The sequence below is a fragment of the Cuculus canorus genome, chromosome 18 (assembly GCF_017976375.1).
Source record: "Cuculus canorus isolate bCucCan1 chromosome 18, bCucCan1.pri, whole genome shotgun sequence".
NCBI classification, from domain to species: Eukaryota; Metazoa; Chordata; class Aves; order Cuculiformes; family Cuculidae; genus Cuculus; species Cuculus canorus.
Window position 1 is genome coordinate 13,155,739 of NC_071418.1, and position 26,942 is coordinate 13,182,680.

General features: G+C 48.1%; 3 protein-coding genes across 10 annotated transcripts; 2 read left to right on the forward strand and 1 right to left on the reverse strand.

The window, feature by feature from the left end:
* Window positions 1-5,703: 5,703 nt before the first annotated feature.
* SRSF2 (serine and arginine rich splicing factor 2) lies at window positions 5,704-10,087 on the forward strand. 8 transcript variants are annotated; one of them, XR_008452805.1, is made up of 4 exons: window positions 5,704-6,435; window positions 7,648-8,413; window positions 9,042-9,151; window positions 9,651-10,087. XR_008452805.1 is itself a non-coding variant. In XM_054083141.1 (3 exons), the coding sequence occupies exons 1-2, from the start codon at window positions 6,074-6,076 to the stop codon at window positions 7,949-7,951; spliced, it is 666 nt and encodes a 221-aa protein (XP_053939116.1). In that variant the 5' UTR covers window positions 5,704-6,073; the 3' UTR covers window positions 7,952-7,958; window positions 8,310-10,087. The 8 variants fall into 8 exon arrangements, 3 of the variants coding, with proteins under 3 accessions (XP_053939116.1, XP_053939117.1, XP_053939115.1); XR_008452804.1 differs by having other exon boundaries at window positions 7,648-7,958; window positions 8,310-8,413; window positions 9,042-10,087; XR_008452806.1 differs by having other exon boundaries at window positions 7,648-7,958.
* An 815-nt stretch (window positions 10,088-10,902) lies between these two features.
* On the reverse strand, window positions 10,903-13,079 carry METTL23 (methyltransferase like 23). The gene is made up of 5 exons (XM_054083144.1): window positions 12,628-13,079; window positions 12,243-12,347; window positions 11,932-12,163; window positions 11,540-11,624; window positions 10,903-11,248 (listed from the first exon to the last, which is right to left on the reverse strand). Exons 1-5 carry the CDS (start codon window positions 12,700-12,702, stop codon window positions 11,080-11,082), a joined length of 666 nt encoding a protein of 221 aa, XP_053939119.1. The 5' UTR covers window positions 12,703-13,079; the 3' UTR covers window positions 10,903-11,079.
* Window positions 13,080-13,173: 94 nt separating this feature from the next.
* JMJD6 (jumonji domain containing 6, arginine demethylase and lysine hydroxylase) lies at window positions 13,174-26,705 on the forward strand. The gene is made up of 7 exons (XM_054083139.1): window positions 13,174-13,447; window positions 14,995-15,383; window positions 18,284-18,570; window positions 19,970-20,105; window positions 20,225-20,363; window positions 20,993-21,120; window positions 22,969-26,705. Exons 1-7 carry the CDS (start codon window positions 13,319-13,321, stop codon window positions 23,003-23,005), a joined length of 1,245 nt encoding a protein of 414 aa, XP_053939114.1. The 5' UTR covers window positions 13,174-13,318; the 3' UTR covers window positions 23,006-26,705.
* Window positions 26,706-26,942: the final 237 nt, after the last annotated feature.

Here is a 26,942-nt window from a genome sequence, read left to right on the forward strand (position 1 = left end):
TACTAGTTTTTAAGAATTATTATCTCTCTCCTAACAGCTAGCAAGATAAAGTCTTATAAAGTCACAGAATCATAGAATAATAGAATCATAGAATAGTTTGGCTTGGAAATGACCTTAAAGATCATCTCGTCCTAACCCCCTGCAATGGGCAGGGACCCTAAGTCATATGAGGTAACTGATTAATTAGCTGAAATGAAACACATACAAAGTTATTCCAAAGGGAAAATTATTCCCACCTGGAAGGAACTCCATATCTCAGTGCCACCACCGTGTGCTCCGCATAGCGCTTCTGCCTTTCATCATCTTGGTGACTTGGGAGAGGACAGAGTCTTCATAATCTTCAGCTGCTTTGTCTCAAGGAACAACTTTTATTTTCAGCAATGACAGTATTTCTAAATAATAAATTGAAGATCAATTAATCTCTTAAGTTTTTAAGATCTCCATCAAAGCATCAGCATCACAGAAGAGGATCGCAGCTCCTGTACCAACTGAATGGATGCTCTTTACTGTTACTGATAAAAGTAAAGCTCTTTTCTTCCTTTTACGAAGGAAGTAACGAATTTATAGTAACAGGTTTTTAAGATCCTCTGGGCACCGTGTCCTGCTCATGCCTCCTTCCCCTTGTGCCAGCATTCATGTAGTCACACGGCAACTGGGCTGATGTGCTGGACCAGTTCTTGTGGCAGCACCGTGTATTGTTCTGGAGTGACTGTGAAATGAGTGAACACGGGACACAGGAAACTGTCATTTTGGAGAAATCATTGTAAAGATGAGCTTCAAATTTCTCCTTAGAGACAGGGTTTCAGCAGATGAATCAGAAAACTTTTAATCAAAATTCTTTGGAGGAAAAAATAGACAGAGGCAACACAAAAGGTTAAAACCAATAATAGTTTATCTGATTTCTTAAGTCTCTTGTAGCAAGAAACAAAGTGTTGCTGCTAGATTTGTGTTGATATCATTGCTCACTTTTATAGACTAAACAATATTAAACATAATTACAATTTAAATACTAATATTGAATTTGCTCTCTCATATTGATGCTGCCATTGCATTGAACAAATCCCTAGAGAACTCTTGCTTCTTTGTTTCTATACTTCTTTTAACACAATACTACAAACAGGTGGGCAGAAGCATTTATAATTGTTGTAAGATCATAGAATCATAGAATAGTCTGGGTTGGAAGGGACCTCAAAGTCCACCCAGTTCCACCCCCTGCCATGGGCAGGCACACCTTCCACTGGATCAGGGGCTCCAAGCCCCGTCCAACCTGGCCTTGAACACCTCCAGGGATGGGGCAGCCACCACTGCTCTGGGCAACCAGGGCCAGTGTCTCATCACTTTCATAATGAAGAAATTCCTCCTAATGTCCAGTCTAAATCTACCCCTCTCCAGTTTATACCCGTTCCCCCTCGTCCTATCCCCACAAGCCTTTGCAAACAGTCCCTCCCCAGCTTTCCTGTAGCCCCTTCACGTACTGGAAGGTCACTATAAAACAGGAGCAGGATGGGAACAGGATGGGAGCAGGATGGGAGCAGGACTGGAGACAAATGGGAGTGGAACCGGAAGAGAATGGGAACAGGATGGAAGCGGAACGGGAGTAGGACTGGAGCTGAATGGGAGCAGGATGGGAGCAGAACAGGAGCAGAATGGGAAGAGGACGGGAACAGCATGGGAGTAGAATGGGCGCAGGATAGGAGCAGAACGGGATCAGAATGGGAGCAGCAGGGGAGCAGGACAGGATCAGAATGGGAGCAGGATGGAAGCAAAATGGGAGCAGGACTAGAGCCGAATGTGAACAGGATGGAAGCAGAATGGGAGCAGGACGGGATGAAGACAGGAGCAGAATGGGAACAGGGCTGGATCAGGATGCGAGCAGCATGGGAGCATAATGAGAGCCAGGCTGGAGCAGGGCTGGCGCAGGACGGGAGCAGCCGCCCCGCCGCCCCAGAGGGCGTTTCCCCCCCTTTTCCTCTTGGTGCAGTGTTTTTGACCGTTTTCGGCCCACATTGCTCAAAATTTCCCCGCCTCCCCAGAGTCCTTCCGGGCCGCGGCGGAGTCGACTTTGCGGCGGGTGGGAGCGGCGAGTGTGGGATTCGAATCTGGTTTGAGACTGAAAATGCCGGGAAATAAAGTCTCCCAAGACTCGTTTTGCAGTTTTAGCAAGCGAACATACTTTTTCAGGCCTGGCCAGCACGAGGACTGATCCCCACCCACCGTGTGCAGCCAGGCGGGAGCTGGACAGGGGGTGTTTCCCGCTCACATTCATGTGGATAAATTCTACCCCCCAAAACAAGCACATTCTGTTACTCCCCAAGGACTCATTTTAATGTTATTATGAACGTCACAACAGTCTAGGGCTCTTGCTAATTTGGAGACGGCTCCAGCTCTCTGCCTGACCTTGCATTGAGATGGGGAAATGCTGCAAACAGAGGTGATAACAGATCACACAACACAAGGCAAAAGAATGAGCAGTGTAACAGTATCTGGAAAAACACTACTTGAAAAAAACCAAACAAAACAAACTATAAAAAAGATGCCATCAGAGGGACATTCTAACATTCAGAAAATATAGTTACTTGAATGAAAACAGAATCACAGAATCACCAGGTTGGAAAAGACCTCTTGGATCAAGTCCAACCATTCCTATCAACCACTAAACCATGTCCCTGACCACCTCATCTACCTGTCTTTTAAATGCCTCCAGGGATGGTGACTCCACCCCCTCCCTGGGCAGCCTCTGCCAGGGCCCAATGACCCTTTCTGTGGAAAAGTTTTTCCTGATGTCCAGCCTGACCCTCCCCTGGTGCAGCTTGAGGCCATTCCCTCTTGTCCTGTCCTCTGTCACTTGGGAGAAGAGCCCAGCTCCCTCTTCTCCACAACCTCCTTTCAGGTAGTTGTAGAGAGCAAGGAGGTCAACCCTCAGCCTCCTCTTCTCCAAGCTAAACAACCCCAGTTCCCTCAGACACTCCTTGTAAGACTTGTTCTCCAGCCCCCTCACCAGCTTCATTGCTCTTCTCTGGACGTGCTCCAGAGCCTCAACATCCTTCTTGTGGTGAGGGGCCCAGAACTGAACCCAAGATTCGAGGTGCGGTCTCACCAGTGCTGAGCACGGGGGCAGAATCACCTGGACCTGTTGCTCACGCCATTTGTGATACAAGCCAAGATGCCATTGGCTTTCTTGGCCACCTGGGCCACTGCTGCCTCATGTTCAGTCACTGTCAACCAACACCCCCAGGTCCTTCTCCTCTGTGCAGCTCTCCAGCCACTCTTCCCCTGGTCTGTAGCTGCACAGGGCTGTTGTGGCCCAAGTGCAGGACCCGGCATTTGGCCTTGTTAAACCTCATCCCATTGGTCTCGGCCCAGCGGTCCAGCCTGTTCAGATCCCTTTGGAGCCTCCCTACGCTCCAGCAGATCCACACTTCCAGCCAGCTTAGTGTCATCTGCAAACTTGCTGAGGGTGCACTCAATGCCTTCATCCAGGTCATTGATAAAGACATTGAACAGGGCTGGACTCAGTACTGACCCGGAGGAACCCCACTTTTAACTGGCCTCCAGCTGGAGTTAACTCCATCGAACACCACTTTCTGGGCTCAGCCATCCAACCAGTTTTCAACCCAGGAGAGTGTGCGCCTGTCCAGGCCAGAGGCAGACAGTTTCTGAAGCAGAATGCTGTGAGAAACTGTGTCAAAGGCTTTACTGAAGTCCAAGAAGACTACATCCGCAGCCTTTCCCCCATCCAGTAGTTGAGTCACTTTGTCATAGAAGGCGATTCGGTTAGTTTGGCAAGATCTGCCTTTCGTGAACCCGTGTTGACTTGGCCTGATCACCTGGTTCTCTTGCATGTGCTTCATGATAGCACTCAAGATCACTTGTTCCATTACTTTCCCCAACACTGAGGTCAGACTGAGAGGCCTGGAGTTTCCTGGGTCCTCCGTCTGACTCTTCTTGAAGATGGTTATAACATCAGGCAGCCTCCAGTCCTGTGGAACTTCCCCAGTCAAGCCATGACTGATGGAAGATGACGGAAAGGGGTTTGGAAAGGACATCCGCCAGCTCCCTCGATACTCTTGGATGGATCCCATACGGCCCCATAGACTTGTGAGTGTCTAATTGGGCAAGTAATTGTAAAATAAAAGTATTACTGCCTTTGCTTTGAAGACTATGTCCTTCTCAATATTTTACCAATGAATAAGTGTTTCTCACAGTAACTACGTTTTGTTACAGTAGGGAAAGACTACAGAAGTGATTATAGAAGACATCTGTTCAGCAGAGATCTTTAAGGTCCCTTCCAACCCAAACTATTCAAGTCTGTCATACTGAACACAATACATTATCATCCTCGAAGAATTAACAATGTCTGGAAAAAAAACCACTGAAAAAAAACCCCAAACATGGTATCAGAGGGAAATTCTGTGTAGTTATTTGAATGAAATACTACTTTAGATTAAATCAAAATATTCCACCTCTTGTATCTAACTACTCTGTATCCATAGGGAAAGAATGCAAACAGAGGTGATTATGGAAGAAGGCACATCTGTTCAGCACAGATCACACTGAACACAAGACATTATCCTCAAGGAATGTACAGTCACTGAAAAAAAAAACCCCAAACATGGAATCAGAGCAAAGTTTTGTTTAGTTATTTGGATTAAATTAACTCTATTTTAGATTAAATAAAAATATTCCACGTTTTGTAGTCTAACTACTCTTTGTATCAGTAGAGAAAGAATGCAAAGAGGGGTGATTATGGAAGAAGACACAGCTGTTCAGCACAGATCACACTGAACACAGGATGTTATTTCAGAAGAACCAAGTGTAACAGTGAAAAATGCTATTTGGGAAAAAAAAAAAAAAGTTATAAAAAAAACATGGCATCAGAGGACCCTACTGTCTAGCTTTCAAAAAATGCAGTAACTTGGATGAAAACTTAACTCCACTTTAGCTTAAATATCCCACTTTCTGACACTTTTTGCATCAGTTCATCCCTCACTCCCTGATCCAGAGCCCCTCCCCAGCTTCCCTGCAGCCTCTTCCAGCGCTGGAAGATGCTCTAAGGTCTCCCCAGAGCTTTCCCTCCTCCTTGTTGTAACTTTTATTTGCAAGAAACAAGCATGAGAACTGCGTTTTGTGGAGCACTCGCTTCTCTCCGCTCCTGAAAGCACTCACACCCAGCCCGATGGAGCAACATGGAAAGCTTTTAGGGGAAAGGGAGCGGCAAAGAGGGGGCGGGGCCAGTGAGGGACAAGGAGGGGTGGGACTGTGAGGAATAAAAGGGAGGCGGGGCCACTGAAGGATAAAAGGGGCGGGGCCGGGCCAGGCAAGTGAGGGATAAAAGGGGCGGGGTATGTAAGACTGAAGGGGCATGGTCAAGGGGAGAGTAAAAGGGGCGGAGTGAGTGGGGCGATGGGGGCGGAGCCAGTGAGGATGAAAGGGGAGGACAATGGGGGCAGTGAGGGACAATGAGGGGGTGGGACCAGTGAGGGATAAAAGGGGCGTGGCCAGTGAGGGGTAAAAGGGCGGGCTAGCAATGACTTTTTAAAATAGGGCGAGGCCGCGAGAGGGGCGGGGCAGCATTGAGGGAGGGGGGCAGGGCGCGCCCCCTCCCCACCCCCCCGGCCCCGCAGCCAATGAGAGGTAAGCAGGGGCGGGGCCAAAGCGCGTGCGCGGAGGAGCGGCGGGGGGGAGCGTGCAGCGCGCCGTGCCGCCATTTCCCTTCCGGGTCGCCCGCCGCCATTTTGTGGCGCTAAGTCGGCGCGCGCGGGCGGTGCCCTTCTCATTCCCTGGCAGCTGCCGTTGCCCGCGCTTTGCTCTTTCCTCGCTCTGGCCCCACCCTCGCCTCAGAGGTGGGTGCACGCTCCTCCTCTCCGCCGAGGATTCTTCACCTCGCGTCGCTCTCCCTTATGCCCTGTAGCTCCCCGCCTTTCTGGACTGCGCTGGGCCGCCGCTCGGGCGCTCCCCCCGCGGTGTGAGGCGTTCGCCGCCCGTCAGGGCCGCGCCGCCTGACTCTTTCCCCGCTTGCCGCGGGTTTCTTTCTCCTCATCCGCCGCCGCCCCTCGCGGGGCTGTTGTCCGCCATGAGCTACGGGCGCCCTCCGCCAGACGTGGAGGGCATGACGTCCCTCAAGGTGGACAACCTGACCTACCGCACCTCCCCGGACACGCTCCGGAGGGTTTTCGAGAAGTACGGGCGGGTAGGAGACGTCTATATCCCCCGCGACCGTTACACGAAGGAGAGCCGGGGTTTCGCTTTCGTCCGTTTCCACGACAAACGCGACGCCGAGGACGCGATGGACGCGATGGACGGGGCCGTGCTGGACGGGCGCGAGCTGCGGGTGCAGATGGCGCGGTACGGCCGCCCCCCCGACTCGCACCACAGCCGCCGCGGGCCGCCCCCGCGCCGCTACGGGAGCAGCGGCTACGGCCGCCGCAGCCGCAGGTAAGCGGGGACACGGGGGGACCTAAACATCGCCCTCAGCCCTGCCGCAGGGCCTGCTTTTAATCCACGTGGCCATGTGCTTGGAAGCGGGGAGTGTAAATATAAACGAGGCTCGCGAAATGGTTATGATGAGGTTTTTGGTTCGTTGGGTTTTCTTGCCAGGACCGCAGCTTCAGAACTGACCTGGAAACCTTTGTTTTTCTTTTAGAAGTATTTTCTTAATCTCTGCTAAAAATGGAGAAGCTCTATTTAAAAGTTTTCTTTTCTTAAAAACGTTCTGTTAAAAATTTGATAGCTCCATTTAAAAGTTTCATCTTAATCTGTTAAAAACGGAAACCCGCTATTTAAAAGTTTCGTCTTAACCTCCGTTAAAAACAAACGCGTAAAACAAAGAATGCTTCAAAAATAATGATTACTTAGAGCTGCTTATTAGCTGATATAAAGATCATGATGATCTTTAAGGTCCTTCCAACCCAAACTTTTATGATTCTGTGAGCCAGTTCCACTTCCCTGCCATGGGCCACTGGATTAGGTTGCTCCAAGCCCCGTCCAACCTGGCCTTGAACACCTCCAGGAATGAGGCAGCCACGGCTTCTCAGGGCAACCTGTCCCTCACACCCTCATCTGAAGAATTTCTTCCTGATATCTAGTCTGAATCTTCCCCCGTCCAATTTAAAGTCATTCACACTCGTCCTGTCCCTGTACTCCTTGATAAGCCCCTCCCAGCTTTCCTGGAGCCCCTTTCAGTACTGGAAGCTGCCTTAAGGTCTCCCCGGAGCCATCTCTTCTCCAGGCTGAACAACCCCAACTCTCTCAGCCTGTCCTCATAGCTTCAGCCTGTCCTCATAGCTCCAGCCTTCGGATCACGTTCGTGGCCTCCTCTGGACCCGTTCCATTAGTTCCATATCCTCGTTACATTGGGGCTTGCAGAACTGCACGCAGTGCTCCAGATGGAGTACTCCCTTTCCCGAGGGAGCTCGGCGGCGGGGCTGGTAGCGGAGGCCCGGAACTTGGCGGGCTTTGCCCTGCGGTACGTTTAGCCGACGGCCACTCGCTCTGAACAATGGCGCCCTCCGAACGGTTGTTTCCCTGCGCACGTGGGCTGCGTTCCGCCCTCCCTGTTCCGAAGCGGGTGCTGGGCTCTGTTAACGCGGCTCGTGTTAAACTTTTAACTCTCCTTTTTTTTTTTTTTCCCCTGCTGGTATACTTTAGCCCGAGGAGACGCCGTCGCAGCCGATCTAGAAGCAGGAGCCGCTCTAGATCCCGCAGTCGGTCCCGCTACAGTCGTTCCAAATCCCGGTCTCGCACACGCTCCCGGTCTCGCTCCACCTCCAAGTCCAGGTCTGCCAGGAGATCCAAGTCGAAGTCCTCATCTGTGTCCAGGTCCCGGTCCAGGTCGAGATCCCGCTCCAGATCTAGAAGCCCTCCCCCTGCGTCAAAGAGGGAATCCAACTCTAGATCCAGGTCTAAGAGCCCTCCTAAGTCTCCAGAAGAAGAAGGAGCGGTGTCCTCCTAGGAACATGGTAACGTACCTCGGGTCAGGCGCGTGTTGCATGATACTTTATGATAGCACTTAGGTGGGGTGTTGGGTAGTTCTTGGAGTATTAATAGCCTGAACCAAGTGAATCCTAACGGGGCGTATTGTTAGCTTTGTGCTTGTTTGTTTTTTTTTTTCTTGAGTAGTGCTTTTTTGTTACTGGTTTAAGGAAATTAATACCAAAGGGATTTCTACGGAGAGTTTTTTTTACAGAGAAAATGTTTTATTGACAGATTAATGGCTTGGTTTTAATAAAATATTGTATGAGACGCAACCTATGATGAAAATGACTATTTCTTACTGTATTTATCCAACATCTGCATTTTCCCCTTTAAAGCTGCGGTCTCCTGTTTGCTAAAAGAATATTGGCCAGTATTGCAGATTTTAGCTGATTTGGCTGATCCTCCAGGGACCAGTTTCTGTGGGCGTGTATTGGAGCAGGTTTGTCTTTAAATGTTAAAGATGCACTATCCTTTGATAATGGAAGATCGGTTCAGTGGCCGTTGTACTGACTGGAGGTAATTGCTGTTGTAGAAAAGTAACAAATGCCTTGCAATGAGAAAACCACAGAAACTAGTTTTTCCTCAAGTCCACACCTTGAAGAGGCACCTAAGGATACACCGGGCGGGGAAAGGATAGTGTGTCTTTAACCCTTCAAACTGTTCGGTCCTGTTTTTAAAAGGAAAGGGCCTGCGCTAGATCCAAGTTAGATAACAGTAGTGAAATTAGTCACACTTTGTGTTCGAATGCCAATTAGTTTAGTTAAGTCTTTGAGAAGTATATAGTTCTGTAATTTTTACATAACATTTAATAATTTATTGTCAGGCTGAATCGAAGTTAACCGTGGCTCAGTCCACAGCCTGATGCTTATTGCTCTTTGTAACTAATACTTTGGCAGGAGAAGTAAAGTGACATGTGGGGGGGAGGTGGAACACTATGGAAATTCCTAAAAGTTAATTAAATTAGGCAAAGCCAGTTGAAGCACAACTAGAATTATACCTGAACTCATCCACACAATGGAAAGAGGCAAGGTAGAAGCCTGTCTGAACTTTTCTTTCTTCAAACCTAGATGCATCAGATAAATGAGAATCCACATAAAGGACGCCTTTGGGGGGAAAGATCGCTTGAGTCTGCAGCCCATTGGAGAGACTTCTGGCAGAGCAACCAGCTGTTGAAAAGGTTATTTTGTAACATTTTGTCTAACTTTTTACTTGTTTAAATTGAGCCTCAAGTGGCAGATTTTACATTTTATGTGCCATTTTGTTGCTGTTATTCAAATTTCTTGTAATTTAGTGAAGTGAACGACTACAGATTTCATTATTGGCTTGGATATTTGAGGTAAAACTTCATTTTGTTTATATAGTGCTGACTTTTATTTGAAATTAAAACGGATGGTAACTTGCTGCCGCCAGTTTCGTACTGAGGAAATGTGCAGCCCTTACATACGGAGTAGTTAAGTCTGTCAAAAAGTATTCTCAATCTTGTCTTCATTCCATAATAAAATCCTGCAAAAGTTCAATTTGAAACTTAACTGTAAATGCTTTTTTTTTTTTCACTTTGAATTCAAATAGTATCTTCAAATTGGTAGAAGTCTTTTCAGGTGACAGTTTGATATTTGAAAGGATTGCTTTATCAGACTCAATTCTAATCTCTTCTCTTATGTATTTTTGTGCACTAGGCGCAGTTGTGTAGCAGTTGAGTAATGCTGGTTAGCTGTTAAGGTGGCGTGTTGCAGTGCAGAGTGCTTGGCTGTTTCCTGTTTTCTCCTGATTGCTCCTGTGTAACGATGCCTTGTCGTGCAGAAACAAATGGCTGTCCCGTTAATTAAAATGCCTGACAACTGCACTTCCAGTCACCCGGGCCTTGCGTAAAAATAATGGAGCATACAGTGAGCACATCTAGCTGATGATATACACACCTTATTTTTTCCAGAATGGTAAAACTTACCAACCTGCATTTATGAACTTACATATGAAAAAATTGTAACATTAAGAAAAGAAATGGTTCATTCCTTTGTGAGTACTGATTGGTGTATCTTTTGCTTAAGACATTCTGTACTATACCCACTGTCTCTGTAGTTAATATTAAAAGTTTTTCTGTGTTAACTTTTCTCAACTTAATGTCCGAGTCACCTTATTTTTAGCTTGAAAAGATTTCTGCAATTATACTGTCAATGTTTAACTTCTATGTAGTAACTGAATGCATTCTACCGCTTATAAATTTTACCTGCTGGGGTTGCTTTTAAATTACTATGGGCAAATTTAATTAGTATTGTGACTAACCCAGATGTTGTGTGGCAAGTGTTGCCCACCAGCCTATGAATGTGGAATCGGACAGGTCTGTTGGACATTGTTAGGGAAGCTACCTGGCTAGCGGTGCTAATTGCATTTGCCGTGTGCTTGCCCTGACTTGGCAGGCTGGTCAGAGCTTGATAGTAGCTAAACTGACTGTGATGATTTTATTTCTTGATTTGGATACCAAATTAATTGTAATTTTAGCCATCTGTCAAGGGTTATTGTAATGCCTTGTCAACTTCATGCATGTATGTTAAATGGGAATGGAAACATCTGAATACTTGCAGTCTGGCTTGGTTGAGGATTAAAAGTACTTTTTTACCAATTTGAGGAGTTTCTGTGTTTTGGGACTGTGTGGCTAGTGGTAGTCGACACAGGTTCATTTAACAGAAGGGGCTGGCTTCTGTATGAGTCTTTGGGAAACTGCTTCAGTCCTTCCAGAATGTCCCGTTTCCTCCAGGAAACAGATCTTACAGCAATGCTTTTTATCCTGAAAAAGTGTAGTTAACTTTTTTACAGCTGAATTTAAGCTTGATCTTGTGGCTTTTCAGGTTGTTATGCTATGCTGTATGGTGGCTTATGTCATGGAATTGAGTCTTTGGACTATCCTGTGGTCTCTGGGCTAAAGAAAATAGCTAAACAAATTAAACAGCTTTATTTTTACAATGCACATTTTAAGAATTGCTGCAACGATGATGTGCTCCCCAAAAAATCCACATAAGGGTTGCAGTCAACAGGACTGCTTTCTGCAGATCCACGCTACAGCAAACAGTTCAGTATCATCTTGTACTGGAACCAACAAGTGGAATAATGTTAAGTCCCATCTGGTGTGGTTAGTGAGATGATCATCATTTCGATTGTGTGTCTTCCTGGCAGAGAAGAGCCAGCCAGGTGTTCTTTGTCTGCGCTGAACAAATGTAAGGGAATGTGGGTGGCCTTCAGTTTCCATTTGCAGAGCCAAGCTTCGATAGACCAGTCTGCACTGAGGGGAGGAAATGGCAGGGGGTGAACACCTCAGCAGAGCGTGTGCCTTCAGCAGTCACAGGGGACGGCCACCAGGCTTGCAAGAGCTCACACAATGGGTTTGGAGCTGTTTTCTGATAACAGTACACTTGTGGTTCTTGGGTTACGGTTGTCTGCTACCTCTAGGATTTACTTGGCTTGTAACTCTGGAGCTGCCCTGGAATCAGTGCAGGGCATCTCTGAGAAGTGAACACGCTCTAAAGGCTGAGACAGGAACTAAGATTGGAGTCTTAGATACACCAGAGATTACCTTCGGACTTGGTAAGTGGTCCAGAATTGGGCATGTGGATTCTTCTCCAGCAAGTAGTAAACCGTGGTTAAAATATCTTCAAAGTCTGTGTGGTTTGGGGAGAGAAGCAGTCAGGGTTAGTCTCTGGGTTCTAGAAGTAGTTTAATTGGCCTGGTTATATGTAATGGTTACTGAAAGCCAATGCAGCACCCACTGTCTGTAGGGGAGGCCCAGGAGTGTGGCCAGTTGATGTTCTCTGTTCCCCACCTGCAGCTATCGGATGCCAGAGGTGTTTCAAGAGTAACCAGTGGCCTGGGGCCACCGTAAATACTGCCCCTGATCCTTGACAGGGTTCCGGGCGCTATGTGGATGTGGTATCCCCCAGTCAAAGCTGCCTGCGGATGTCAACGTACCTTTTGGGTCAAAGAACACATCTGAGCCCAGGATGATGTCGAGGGGTGGCAGGGTGAGCAGCGGCAGCCGCCCCCATGTGAGCCCAAGCACCGGCACGTGGGGCAGCCCGTTCAGCCGGCAGCTGCGCCGGCAGTGCTGCAGGCAGCGCGGCAGCTCCTCGCTGTCCGATAGGATCACCTCTGCTCCGCACCGGGCCGCCAGCACGCCGGGCAAGCCAGCGCCGGCCCCCACCTGCAACCACAACGCCCTGAGCCTGCCGCGGCCTCACCGGGCAGCGGGGAGGGGGACACCGTGGGGGCTCCGGCTGTACCTCCAGCACTCGCTTCCCGGGCAGGTCGTCCCGGTGCGCCCACAGGAACTGCGCCAGCACCACGGCGCAGGGCCACACGTACAGCCCGTACTGCGAGTCCGCCACCTGCAACGCACCGGGCGAGGCGCTGGGAGGCGGGGCCGGTGCCCCGGGGAGGGGCCGTGCCTTCCCCGCAGCCCGTACCCCGTTGCCCCGGGGAGGCGCAGAGCCTCTCTCCGTCCTCCACCCACGGTACCTTGGGGATGCGCAGCACCAGCACCGCTTCCTCTCCACTGCCGATACCTCGGGGGTGCGCAGCACCGACCCGACCCTCCGTTACCGCTTCCTCCCCACTGTCGGTGTCCCGGGGATGCGCAGCACCGCCCCCCGTGCCCCACCCCGGTACCTCGGGAATGCGCAGCACCAGCGCGGCCGTCCCCTCCGCGAATCGGAACCGCCGTACGCCGCTCCGCCCCGCCATGGCCCACTGGCGCGCGCGGACCAATCGGCGCGTGTCGCGGAGGTGACGTCACGCTGGGCGCCGCCGCGTGTCACCAGGGCTGGACGGGACTTTCCCTCGCGGGCTGAGGCGCCGCTACGAGGGGAAGGCGAGAGGGGGCTCGGGGTTCCCGGGACGGGCCCTCCAGCGAGCGGGCGAAAGGCGACCGGCGTCCGCAGCGCCTCCTGCCGCCCGCGGCCCTTCCTTCCCTAACGTGGCGGCCCGGCCGCGCCGCTGACCCGCTTCAGCCAATCAGCGCCCGAGGGAACGCGAGGCGTGGCGGAAGTGGATGGACTAGAGAGCCAATGGGAACTCGGAGGGGGCGGGGCCATCCGGAAGCGGGCCGTACAGCAGCCAATGGGAGCGATAAGGGGTGGGGCCAGAGCGGAGGTGGGCAATGTGCCAGCCAATGGCAGCGCGGTGATCCCGGAAGTGGGAGGTGCAGCAGCCAATGGGAGCGCGGCGGGGCTGGGCCCGGGCGGCGGCAAGGGGGTGAAATTTCTGGAAGGTAGCGCGGGGGCTCGGTCCGGGAAGAGCGGCGGGGCCGGGGCGGCGAGTTGTGGGTGCGGCGGGCGGCCCCCGCCCCAGCGCCGCCGCCATGAACCACAAGAGCAAGAAGCGGATCCGCGAGGCGAAGCGCAGCGCCCGGCCTGAGCTGAAGGACTCGTTGGACTGGACCCGCCACAACTACTGCGAGACCTTCCCTCTCAGCCCTGCCGCGTGCAAGGTGCCGGGGCGAGGGGGGGACGCTGAGGGCACCGGGGGGGGCCTGGAGGGGACGAGGAGCCCGGAAGGGAAGCTCGAAAATGCCAGCAACTTAACTCTCTTAAGAGCCCTTTTGGAGTTCTAGCAAGCAAGCATCCTTTATCAGGGCTGGGTAGCACAGGGAGCGATCCCCATTCGCCGTGTGCAGCCAGGCGGGAGCTGGACACGATGTGTTTCACACTTGCAGGCAAGCGGATAAATTCTACCCCCAAATTTAAGCTCAGTCTTTTATTTTTCAAGGACTGATTTTAATGAACTTCACAGCAGCCCAATCTCTGGTTAATTTGGAGCCGGTTCCAGCCCTGTCTGACCTTGCTTTTGACGTGGGGAAAAGCTGCAAACAGAGGTGATAAAACATCTGTCCAGCACAGATCACGCTGAAAACAAGGCATTATGATCTACAACGAATGAACAGTGTCTGGGGAAAAAAAACTATTTGAAGGAAAAACATGCTCTCCGAGGGACATTCTCTCTTTCAAAAAATATGTTTAGATGAAGCTTAATTCTGCTTTAACTTAAATAAAAAATATTCTACTTTTTGTAATAATAACTGGTTAAACTAGATGCAAGTAGGGATTTTGTCACTATGAGAGCAGTGAGGCCCTGGCCCAGGTTGCCCAGAGAAGTTGTGGCTGCCCGGTCCCTGCAGGTGTTCCAGGCCAGGTTGGATGGGGCTTGGAGCCCCTGATCCAGTGGGAGGTGTCCCTGCCCATGGCAGGGGGTGGGACTGGGTGGGCTTTGAGGTCTCTTCCAACCCACACCATTCTGTGATTCTACTTCTTGGAATGAGGGAGGCTGAGAGGAAGGGGGCGGTCCTGGGGGGGACAGGGGAGGCGGTGGGGCCTGAGGACACCTGAGAGCACCTCTAACGGGAATGGGGGGTTGAGGGAAATGGGGGAGGCTGAGGAGTACAGGGATGAGGGGACTATGAGGGTTTGCTGAGAGGATTGTGGTGGTATGAGAGCAGCTGTGAGCTGCAGCAGATCTGGTGGGAAAGGGCCTTTGCTTGAGGCTGGGGTTGTCTTGGAGCTGGTGGGGCTCCCTGGGGTGCCAAAGCAGGGACCCTGAGGGAGAAGGGTCAGGGTGGGGAGGGTGAGGCCAAGCAGCACCTGCAGTTTTCTCTCCCCCTGTAGGGTGTGGAAGGTCAGGGCCCTGCCATGGGGCGGCATCCTTGATGTGAGAGCGCCCACATAGTTCCTAGGTGCCTTTCCTGTTGGCAAAATGCAGGAGGGAATGTGTCCCCTGAAAGGACAGGGTGGCCTCTGCATGCCAGGAGTCATCTTGGCAGGGAGATGGGCCAAACGTTTTGGTGGGTGCGAGTAGCTGGGCACGGGAAATAGGACTGCAGCATCAGGGAGCTTAAAATAGCACGTGGGCAGCTTGGTGCCCTCGTGATGCACAGAGCAATGTGTCTGTGGAGCTCCTCCACTCAACTCGGACATCCTGGTTTTATATATATATATTAATCTGTCCTAACGTCTGGTCTGTGTTCCTCTCTTGGTTTCACAGGATAACGTGGAGAGGGCAGATGCGCTTCAGTTAGCGGTAGAGGAATTTGTTGAGCGTTATGAAAAACCTTACAAGCCTGTAGTTTTGCTGAATGCTCAGGTGGGCTGGTCTGCCCAGGAGAAGTGGACTCTGGAACGGCTAAAACGCAAGTATAGGAACCAGAAGTTCAAATGTGGAGAAGACAATGACGGTTATTCTGTGAAGATGAAGATGAAATACTACATAGAGTATATGGAAACCACACGCGATGACAGCCCACTCTACATCTTTGACAGCAGTTATGGAGAGCATCCCAAGCGCAGGAAACTCCTGGAGGACTACAAAGTACCCAAATTCTTCACTGATGATCTCTTTCAGTATGCAGGGGAGAAACGAAGGCCGCCTTACAGGTACAGTGCAGTGACAGCAAGATGAGATGAGGTATTTTCCATCTCATTAGCTATTTCTATGTAGGTATGATTGTCTGATATAAAACAAAATAGTATCTTTGTTTGCTCTGCTGAAATGAGTGTACACCTGTAACCCAGAGGGAGGGAAGGGCAGATTTGTCTATAACAATTTTTAGTTCTGTCTCCAGTGTTGCTACGAGTTTATGGAGTTTTTCTTTACCTTGCTTATTAGTCTTTAAAAAGCCTACATAGTTACTGGAAGATATGAAGATCGATCTCTAGCTGTTTGTGTCTTCTGGCTTTCAAACTCTTAAGTACCTCAGGACTAGCTCCTGGGTTTTGCCTCAGTGCAGTGTGGAATTTTGCTTAATTATGAGTCAGTCCTTTTAAGGTAAAGATCTTAAACTAGATTAGTACAAAGCATGGAGACCCTTTCTTGGCTCCCCTTCAGTTGAGTTTGAGAGAGAACAATGTTTCACATCTATATTGTCTTTTCAACTCTTGTATTTTTTGCCTGAGTGGAAAAGGATTGAAATGGCACTTCATTCCTGAATTCAAATGCAACAACCTTGTGTTTGGGCTGTTGTACAAAATTGATTTCTATGTTAATGTAACGCTTTGTAGCAGTACAAGCATAAGCTGAAAGCTCCCCAGTAATTAAAGACCTTACAGCCACACCGTGATTGTCAGAGAACACCTTGCCCTTTGAGTGTCAGGAGGCTGTGATGTGGTTTTTTTGTTGCTTCATTTTTTATTAATAAAATAGAACAAGTAATGAGTCATGGTCCTCTTCTCTGCTCTGCAATCTTTCCCATGTCTGTAGTCCAGTTACGCTTTTGCAGGAGGGAGCGGGAGGGAAGCATCAACCTGATTCTATTTAAGATCACTAAAGTAGGTGTTTTTACCGTGTTGTGACAGAACCTTTCTATAATTCACCTCTAAGAAAAATACACACTGCTGTGATCAAACACAAAGGCATATGTGGTGTAGTCTTTAGCAGAAACTGAATCCATTTAAAGAACTGGGAATTATTTATCTAACTTATAGGTAAATAGGTAATCTGATTGTGACTCAATTATAGCGATTTCTCTTTCCCCACACCCTCCCTACCTACAGGAACATGCTTAGCTCCTAACTCGTAATCTTGTACTTTGTTCTGGAAGATGTGGGTTTGTTTGAGGCTGTAATTGTTTCTTTGAGAGATGAGTGGTGCAAGAGGTCACCCTGGTGCGTGCCTCCTGGAATTAGGAGGTTTGTCCTGGTACAGGAATGGATGGAGAATACCAGTAGTTTAAGAGCATAACTGAAAATTCAGCCAGAAATGGTGCTTCCTAATCATATGATCAGGCTATGAACTGTACTGATTCATCCCTGGATTGAGAGGTGGGTGATAGATCTTAAAGTGTATAGAACTTAGAAGTAAGAACTTTGCTGTTTGGAGCATCTCTACTAAAGTTGTTCCTTTCTAAAATAAAGGCAGTAATTTTTAGAAGTCATTTATTGAAGCAGCTATTTTACTTTAGGGGGAGGTTTTAACTGTTTAAATTGAAGTTACAGGATGTGAAGTTTTTAACTAAATTTGATGTCTTGTGGCAAACTGGGCTATGTTCATTGTAAATTCAATGCATGGGGGAAAATGCTGATAGATTAGTGTTACTAAATAAGGATTTTAAAGTCTTCCACACGTGTAGATTCAGGTTACAGTCAGAAAAATGGTATTTAGCTGTGCATCTTCCTGCCTTCCAGGCAGATATTTGTGGTTAATTTCTTCTGACTGCTTAGTAAAAGCTTTGACTGTCCTGCTTGTGGTTTAATTAAGTTTCCATGGCTGAAGAGTGAACTGAGCATTGAACTGAAACACCTGCTTGTTTATGGCTCCTTTGTGAAGTAGGAAGAGTGCAGCTTGATACCCAAAGTTAAAGTCTTGCAACTGGTGCTAGCAAATGACACTTGGAAAACAGCTTAATTTACAGCTGCATTGGAAAGAGGAGATGGAGAGCTTTGGATGTTTACTGAACCTTTGAACTTCTCTTGCTGGATGTCACCAGCCTGTCAGCCACACAATGGAGGGATCTTGTGGTGGTTTAGCTTATACCTTCTCTGCTGTCCATTAAACAGTTACTGCCATTTTTTTCATCTTGGCATTTGGTATTGAGACGCCTCGCTTAGACTCCTTTATCAGGTGTGGTAGATCTTACAGGAAAAGTGGGCAATCAAAGATGCTTTTGCTGTTAAACATGTAGGGCAGGTAAAATTCTCTGTGGGGAGAAATAACCCTTGCAAATGTGCAATGGGAATATATACACCTCATCCACAATGGTCACCAGAGAATAAGCTCTAACTAGTTAAATGTTAGAATGAAAAGCCTGTTGTACGTGAAGAGAGGCTTAGAGGGAAGCCAGGGTTGCGTAACTTCGCTCTGTTCCTTGCTTCTATTGCTTTTTGTATTTTGTATTTCTATTGCTGTTCCTTGTTGTTCTGGAGTTCTGGATCCATTTATGAGTAGAGAATTTTAGAAAAACATAGGGTTCAGAGAATCCCTCTGCATAGTAAGAATCCTAATGCAGGTTGTTACGACTTCATCACATTCATAAACCTTGAAATAAGTTTATATTTTTTTGAAGAGCTGCTTATATTTCATAGCTATATTTTGTGATAAGCTTCTTATCTCACTTTCTTGGCCCAGAGTCCTTCCAAAGTCCCTTCGTGTTGGTTTTTAGGTTAAAACCAAGTCATATCTCTTGCTGTAGTATGAGCCTAACAATCTCAAGAAGTCAAACTTAAGGAAGTGTTACTGCCTTGATTTCTAACTCCATGTGAAATGTAACAGCTGTAATTTTCAGTCTGATGTGAAGAATGGAGAAAGTGACTACAGATTTTTTTTTTTTCCTCCCGTGCAGATGGTTTGTGATGGGCCCACCTCGTTCTGGAACAGGAATTCACATTGACCCCTTGGGAACTAGTGCATGGAATGCCTTAGTCCAGGGACATAAGCGTTGGTGCCTGTTCCCTACCAGCACTCCCAGAGAGCTGATCAAAGTGACACGAGAAGAGGGAGGGAACCAGCAGGATGAGGCTATCACTTGGTTTAATGTCATCTATCCAAGGACGCAGCTCCCCACCTGGCCCCCGGAATTCAAACCCCTGGAAATCCTGCAGAAACCGGGCGAGACGGTCTTTGTGCCGGGTACGTACAACTCTCTCCAGTAGGGAATTTTGGGAAAGAAAAGCATATTTTTAACGTTTGTGTGTACTAGAGATGAAGAGAATATTTCAGCTTTCCTATATGGGTCATTTCTTATGAAAGAAACTAATCTGAGCTGTTTCAGAAGGGACATTGTGAGGTGCCATTGAGACTGTGCAATTACTTCCTCTGTGCCCCGAACACACATGGCCTGTAGCATAGACAGCCTGATCCAGTGGGATGTCCCTGCCCACAGCAGGGGGCTGGAACTGGATGATCTTTAAGGTCCCTTCCAACCCAAACTATTCTGTGATCCTATGATTGCCTGCGGTACAGATGACAAAACAAATGGGACCTTGGTTGCAGCATTGCAGGAATGTGATCCTGATCTAAACTGCAGTAGTGGCAAACCATCAAGGCATAAAATAGAGGTGTGTGCATACTAGTAACTTCTTAGACAAAAATGGTGAAGTATATGTACACTGCAACAAATTTGTGACTTGATTTTTGCAGTCTGGGTAGTCTGATTGAACGTGAATTTTCCTTAGCGGTGGGAAAAGAACTACTTAAAGGCACTGACACTTCCCACCCACACCTCTCTGTGGTTATGCCTCATCTTGCATTTAAAATCAAAACCTGAGGAAAGATCTGATAAGGAAACCATTCTCTTCAAGTGGCTGCACTTTCTGTGCCTGGTATAACTGGCAGGTGAAGCGGCTAGTAGGTAAAGTGAATGCCAAATTCTAACCTGTAAGCCTTGCATCATCCTTGTGCGGCATGGCCCACGCTTCCATCCGTGTTGCTTATCTCTAACATACAGCAAACTTCATGTTTGAAGAGTGCCTTGCCTTGTGATTTTCTTGGCACTTGTTAGTGACTCCTCGGTGTACCCTCTGTTACGATTGTGTAGCTGTCAGGTTCCATTAAACTGTTTCCTTCATCTTTTTATGAGGTTATAAGTGGGTTGTAAGAACACTGCTGTCTATTTTTATTCTGTGTGGGGAAACAATTTTGCATCTATTTTTGAATGAAAGGTTAGTCTATAGTCATAAGAACCTTACTAAATCGGCATGGAAAGTGCGCTCCAGCTTAACAGAGAGCCTCTGTGCAGTCTGGGGTGTTAAATAATCTGTCAGTAGCCAGTATGTTGCTGTAAAGTCAGATCTTCCGCACTGCTCATGAGCTGGACGATTTGGTCAGAGCGTTCATCAGCTTTTGTAATGGGAATCTGTAAAGTGAACGCTGAAATAAGACTGAGGAAAGACAGCGTGGTGGCAAACTCACCTAGGTTTGGGAGATAAGGTCCAGTTTCCACCCGTGCTGTGGAAAAAGTGTGTGTGGCTGTTTTTGAACCTGCTTTCTGCTGCATAGCCAGAAATGGTCATTGGTGCTGTGTTTGTAGGTGGCTGGTGGCACGTAGTTCTCAATCTTGACACAACTATTGCCATCACACAAAACTTTGCCAGCTGTACCAACTTCCCTGTGGTGTGGCACAAGACGGTAAGAGGGAGACCCAAATTGTCACGGAAATGGTACAGGTAGGAGATTTATACCTTTTTTTCATATTCTTTAGTTAAAACAAAACCCTCAAGTACCCATTCACTTGAATGCAGTGTTACTGTTCAGAGGCTAACCCTAGATTTTCAACTGCATTTAGGATCCTAAAGCAGGAACATCCTGACTTGGCAGCCTTGGCTGATTCAGTTGACCTGCAGGAATCTACCGGTATTGCTTCCGACAGTTCTAGCGATTCTTCCAGTTCCTCGAGCTCCAGCTCCTCAGACTCTGATTCAGAGGTAATGTTTCTTGCTACAGGAGGTGATCCATATCCTGCAATTATGTCTTTTTCCATACCTGATCGTGTATCATCCTAATATTCATGTCTTATGGAAGAAATTAGTAGTGAATACAAATCCACACGGTGAAGGAGCTTGTGGTCTTAGCAGGTTCTTTTTGCTGAAGCCTCTTTGTATGGATAAGTGAGTTTGGTTTGTTTGATCTATGTTCTATATAAATCTATCGCTCATTTAGCTAAGCTGGGCTTGTGTAAAATGGCTGCAAAATGAGTGTTTTAAAAAGGAAGAGGGGGAACAAGATCCAAACCCAAGTCTGCCAGGGTACTCTTTTGCGTGCAGAACTTCTCCACAAGGCACTGAGTCCGCTTGGAAGCTTAGGTCCTTCTAGGAGTCAAATGGACACATTAGTTGTCTTGCGCCAAGCCAGCTTAGGCAGTGATAGAATTTAGAATATACCTGTTCCTGATTTTTAAATTATTTAAAATTTGCTTTGTGTGTCTGATCTAAAATAGCACATTCTTTGGATATTTATTACTCAGAGTTGCTGAGGTAGCTCTTACAGTGAATTCCACAGCACAAACAGCTCACTGGGTTTCTCTGAATTCTGATTTAATCTTTTCCTACTTCAGTGTGACTCTGGCTCTGAGACAGAGGGGATGATGCACCGGAGGAAAAAGAGGAGAATGTGCAGCATGATGGGTAATGGTGATACAACTTCCCAGGACGACTGCGTGAGCAAAGAGCGCAGCTCCTCCAGGTGACCCCATGGCAACTGTTGTTTCTTAAACAAGCAAAAGGCAAGACAAGGCAGAGCTGGCAGAGTTAAGATAGGGCGATTCATCAGGGTAGAGGGGTGGAGAGCAAGAGGTCCCTTATAGAATGTAAAGCAGTTGGCCAGCAGTGAGATCTTCCCTCTGTGGATTATTTTAATTGGTCCAAACTGAAAGCTAAGATTCTTGATACTTTCTTTTTTTAAAAAGAGTTGGGTTTCTTTATTTAATAAACGGTTTTATTGCCTTTCCTAGTTGTCTCTTTTACTAGAGAAAGTTGATCTGTTTTTTTAATGGGAGAGGTGAGGTACTTTAACGGCGCTCCTCAGGGACACAAACAAATAGTTAACAGTTAAAGATCAGGCAAGGCTCAGGTATCGATGCCTTGTCCAAACAGAAAACCTTCAAGGAGTGTGTTTCTCTTAGTGTTGCCTGGATTACTTCAATCTGGCCCACTGTTTTATCTGTTAAAGGCAAAATTCATCCTAAATGTCTGGTTTTACGTGTTGGGAAAAAAAAAGAAAAAGAGCAAGATCCTAGTGAGTCTGGAGGGACAGGATATTAATATTGCAGAACCGAGAATGGATATTGCTTAGTTTAAAGTTGCTGAGGAAGGCGGTTCTCAGGACTTGCCAGGTTACAAACAGTGAGACAATGGGAATCCAGGAGTAAACTGCAGGAAGAAACGTGGAAACTCTTCGCGAAGGGAAGCATTTTTCTCATAGCTGCGGCTTGCCAAAACGCTGCAGCAGGCTCCTTGCACGTCAGTTAACCACTGCTGCTGTGTTAGGGTGCTCTTGTCACTGAGCTGTTGGATGCTCCAGGTCTGGCGTGGATGCAGGCGCTGTGGTGACTTACCGGGTGCCCTGCGGCAGAACGTGTGCAATGGTATTTTACCTGAGGAAGTCCAAGTTCCCAGTATTGGCCTGACTTGCCAGTGTAGGACACTGCCTAAAGACCTCATTGCTCCTGTCCATGTTGCTGCTTGTCTTACTGTGATCTGTTGCTCTCTTGTCTTCAGTAGTTGCTCATAGCTGAATATAATTGAATCACAAGTACAGAGCATTATTAAACAGTTAGAGAACTGTACTGACTGCTTATTTTTGCCCTGGAGGTTTTAATTTGTTGTGACATTGTCAAATCCCATTTCAGCAGCCAGCGTGACATCGGGCAGTAAGCAGCAGGAGATAACAAACCTTACAGCAGACCCTGGGTTTTTCAAAGCTATAAAAATGCAGAGCACACATGCAGATCTGTTCTTCTGAAAATCCCACGCGTTTGCATGTTGTTTGCACTTCAGATTTTGAAATGAATAATATTAAGACCTGACCACTTGCTTTCCAGATTTCACTGTTCTTACCCCTTTGTGTTAATTGTTTCACTCTGTGAGGATAGGTGGGCTTTCTGTTCCAGCTGTGGGATGGATTAGTCAATAGAAACAGTTTCAAACATAGAATCTTAGACTAGACATTAGTAAGAATTTCTTCACCATGGGAGTGGTGAGGCACTGGCCCAGGTTGCCCAGGGAAGCTGTGACTGCCCCAGCCTAGGGAAGCTGTGGCTGCCCCATCCCTGGGGGTATTCGAGGCCAGGTTGGATGGGCCTTGGGCAGCCTGATCCAGTGGGAGGTGTCCCTGCCCATGGCAGGGGGTTGGAACTGGGGGATCTTTAAGGTCTCTTCCAACCCTAACTATTCTATGATTCTATAATCTTGCCTAGCTGGTAGAGTTCTGTAGGAAGAGTAAGCACACAATTAACCTGCATGCTGCAATCTTGTGTCCTGATACGAGGGCAATGCTGTAGTTGTTGACAGGCAGTTGTACTTTTTTTGACAGGATTAGGGAGTCTTGTGGAGGCCGCAGCTACCCTTGAGTGATAACAACACCTGCCTAGAGGCAGCTGCCGATCGAAGCTCCGTTAGCAGCCAGCCAGCTCTGTTCTACCCCCTCCTGCTTCTATTTCTCACAGTCCTTAAGTTTTTTTACTCTTCCTCAACCCAGACATCCATCTTCATTATGTGCTGTCGAAGGTTGGCTCCTTTCTAACGTCCAGGGGAATGCCCTGACCCTCCATTTTTGTGCAATGCTTTGTCCCCTCTGTGCCCCAAGTGAGTGCACTAATAACCCAACTTTGGGTACGGACATGCCAAGTATTTAATGGGTCCCGTAACTGGCAAGGAAGACGATGGTCAGTTTTTAAAGAACTTTTTTTAAAACCAGCAGGTAAACCTATGAACCTGCCTTGCTTTGACACTGTCATATGTTTACATGTTGTCCTGTACACTTGAGGAAAGGAGCACCAGCCCTTTTGGCCTATCGGAACATCCGACGCGTCTCGCATCAGAATTTCAGGAAGGAACAGTGGTGTGAATGCTCCACTGTTGCTGAAGCAACTTCAGAGGAGGTGACCACCAACCTTGAAGCATCTTTCATTGTCTTAATCTACACGCACCTTGCCATAGGAAGCTCGATGGAGCAGAGGAATCCTGGCGTTTCTTGCACAGTGAAAACCATGGGGAAAAAGCCAGCCCTTGCTAGTAATCACAATCCTTTAGGTGGAGGCGTGATGTGTAGCACTAGGCAACAACTGACAAACTGACTCTGTATAACAATTGCTGGGCTTTAAATGCCAGGCAGTTACAGGGCCATGAGCTCGGTAGTCCAGTGCAGTTTACATACCTAAATGGTATTTCTTGGAGTTTATTGTTCAGTTGTTTCTAGAACTTGCGGTACCAGTTTTAAAGGGCCGGGAGGGGGACATCTTGTTGTTTAAGCTTCTTAAAAATGCAACGTGTTGCTTAGGTCTGTGTAGATTTGTTTGTGTTGTGCTCGGTAAAGCACTCATCCCCAAGGAAGCTGTTGGAGCCACTGTATTTTTTTTAGCAGGGGCTCGTGCTGGTAGTGTCAGCAAAGAGGTCTGCGTGCTGCAAGGAAACGGTCCTTCTCTGTGCGAGCAGCACTGCCAGAAGCTGGCTGGGTTGGGGTGGTTTCTTGGGTGCTTTCCTGAGACCTTGGAGGTAGGTATTGGATCTCATTTCAGCTGTTCTTTGGGAGAGGAAACTTGAAAGTGGAAGTGTGCCTGCAGTGACCACGCAGTGATGCCTAGGCACTGGGAGTGGAGTTGAAAAGTGGATTGGTCACCTTAACTGTGACTTTCTTGTACGTGTTGCGTTTGATGGAACCCAGAAGGTTGCTTGTCTGGGCTTTTTTTATCTTTTGGTGTTTAGCCTTGTCTCTTCCTATTTAAACACTTTCTCCCTTCTTGGAGACAGGGCCATATCCTGTTGTACAAGGAAATCCTAAATATGTTTGTCAGGATCTCTGTTTCTGAGCCTCCTTTGTGCAGGAGCAGCATGATGGTAGGAAAATGGAGAGGACAGGTTTCCTGATAAGCTCTTTAGCTGTCCAGAGTCTGAATTCACTGTGATGACGAGGCACATGTGAGCATGCTGGCTCTGCAGGCTGCTGTGGATTCTTCCACAAGATTACTTAATTTAAAAAGTAAAAAAAAGTTTCTCGAGCTCCTGGCGTTTCTGGCAAAGTTTGCCTTTTTTTCCTGCCTGATTGAACAGCCTGGGAGCCCACACAATCTGTACATCTTCTCAGAGAGGGTGTGCTACAGCTGCTGCCTTTTGGAAGAACGTGGGGGCCTGGAGAGGCAAAGGCTCAGCTCCGTCACAGTGCGGGGAGCCCCTGGGGAACTGGCTGCCTTCTTCAGTGGCTGGACAGCAAGTACATCAGGCAGATGGCGTTGCTTGCAATTGTGTTTGGCACGCATGGTTCAGTTTTGCAGTCTGGAGTTCTTACATGTTCATGGAAGCCTGATGGCTGTGCTGGGAACACTGCACCTCCACCACCAGAAGCACAGTGAGAAGATCCAGAGTACAAACTATTCTTCTGTGTCAGTGAACTTTCCCATAGTGTGAAATAAAACAGTTGAAGATTGAAGCCTGTGTTCGTTGGACATCCCTTGCAGAGAAGCTGTGTGTTCAAAATGGACAGCAAGCATTGTGATACCAGCAATGCTGCACTTGCTTCTCCACAAGGCACTTTATGGAATGAAGCAAAGGTGTGTCTGTTTTGGCTACCTGGGAATCTGGACTCCTGGGATCTCTCGTTCTTCCGCTTACAGGCCCTTGCCTCAGCTGAATTGGTGAGCTTCTGTCTTTGAGGAAAATACCTACCTCACAGGTGTGTTGTGAGGCTGAAACATAATCACTGTGTACGATGCTTTGAAGTTGTCCTCCCATAAAAGTGTTCCAGACATCCTAAGCAACCTGAGACTTCCTAACCTAGTGTTAGCATTTTGTAACAGAAAACATTGGGGATGTTGTTCAGCACTCCTGACCACGTGGTGTTCTGAAGACGGCCTTCCAGAATTGCTGTGTGGTACGGTAATTGTAGCAGCACAAGGCTTTTTGTTTTCACCAGAGTTTAACTGTTGGCATTTCGTGGCGCGCCCTGAACAGGAGGTCCTGCTAGATCGGGATTTTTTTAAAATAGGAATAGATTCAATTATCTCTCATCACGGAATCAGCTTCACTGGCCTTACAGGAAGGAAGCGAGCTGGTGCTTCTCAGGCCCTCGTTCCAGGCTGGGTGAATGAGGAATGAAGTTCGAAACTGCTCCTCTTGTGCCTAGCTCCACGCTTGTGGGAGGCTGACTGGGGAGAGGGATTTTGTGCTCTCACTTCTCTAAGCTTGTGCTTCTTGGGGCGTCCATGTCTCTTGTTCCAACCCCTCTGCTTTTGTGTACTGTAGAGCCTCTGGGCGTAGCAGGCTGCTGTGGGCCAGCGCCTGGACCCAGTGGGCCTCTCATTGCCTGGAGCCCCAGAGCAGCAGTGCTGCCTTGGCCCCCAGCAGCGCTTGGTCAGCCTGATGGTGCCAAGGGGTCTGCCCTGTTCCCTTGGCATGGCCTTAGAGTGCCACATGCTGCGTTTGGACGGCGGGCTTCCCAGTTGTACTGGGCGTGTCTGTCATTGTCCTGCCCGCCTGCTGTGGTGAAAGGAAAAGGAATTTGTGAGCTCTGGCTGTGTTTTTGAGTGTGGTAACCAATACAGGCTTGTCTGCTGTGAGAGTTTAGGAATAAAGGAATAAATACCCATCAGATTTGTGGGTGTGAACAGCAGGCGCACTGATCTCTGCACCTGTTCCCTGCACAAGTGCTGTGGGAGCAGGTGGTGCCGAGATAGCACTGGCAAACCTTCCTCCCCTTCCCAGCCTGGCTACGCTGGCTCCAGTTTGTCTTCTCAGTTACATTAAGCTCCAAATGCTTAGAAGAAAGACAGCGACCTCATTTATAATTAACCTACCCCCTTTTCCTCCCTGCCATTGTGGGGCAGGAAGCGAGACTGTTGACTGAATCAACTGTGAAATGCCTGTGTGGGCTGATCGCCATGGGAGGTTTTTGGCATTCCCCTTGCGAAGAGGGGGAAGGAAAGAGCGTACTGATCCGTTTGACAGTCACACTGTCAGCTCCAAGCCCTACCGCTGCCGTTAGCTGCTTTTATCACCCTGTCCAGCAGAGCTGGGTTATTCTTAATTGTCTTGTTTGGATGATTGTGTTTTTGCTTTTTATTTCAAATAAAATCAATTATTTTGCATTATCCTGTTGACTGGTCACTTTTTGGGGGGAGTTGTCATGATCTGAAAACTCTGCAAGCGTACAGAGTGCTGCCATGTGTCGATGGGCGTTTGGGTAATTGCTGTGGGGGGCGTTGGGCATCTTCTCTGGTTCTTTCTCACCTGTGATTAGTACGTCTGAACGGTGTTTGGGGAGGTGTGGTGGCTTTGCTACCAGACTGCAGCGTG

Coding starts and splice junctions, on each gene's coding strand:
- METTL23 (XM_054083144.1), bottom strand. CDS start 12,702: ATGGCGGGGCGGAGCGGCGTACGGCGGTTCCGATTCGCGGAGGGGACG. Junction 11,625..11,931: donor TGTGTTCTTTGACCCAAAAG/GTACGTTGACAT, acceptor CAAACCACACAG/ACTTTGAAGATATTTTAACC. Junction 11,249..11,539: donor ACCACTTACCAAGTCCGAAG/GTAATCTCTGGT, acceptor TCCTCCCCTCAG/TGCAGACTGGTCTATCGAAG.
- SRSF2 (XM_054083140.1), top strand. CDS start 6,074: ATGAGCTACGGGCGCCCTCCGCCAGACGTGGAGGGCATGACGTCCCTC. Junction 6,436..7,647: donor TACGGCCGCCGCAGCCGCAG/GTAAGCGGGGAC, acceptor GGTATACTTTAG/CCCGAGGAGACGCCGTCGCA.
- JMJD6 (XM_054083139.1), top strand. CDS start 13,319: ATGAACCACAAGAGCAAGAAGCGGATCCGCGAGGCGAAGCGCAGCGCC. Junction 18,571..19,969: donor CGAGACGGTCTTTGTGCCGG/GTACGTACAACT, acceptor CTGTGTTTGTAG/GTGGCTGGTGGCACGTAGTT. Junction 20,106..20,224: donor TTGTCACGGAAATGGTACAG/GTAGGAGATTTA, acceptor AACTGCATTTAG/GATCCTAAAGCAGGAACATC.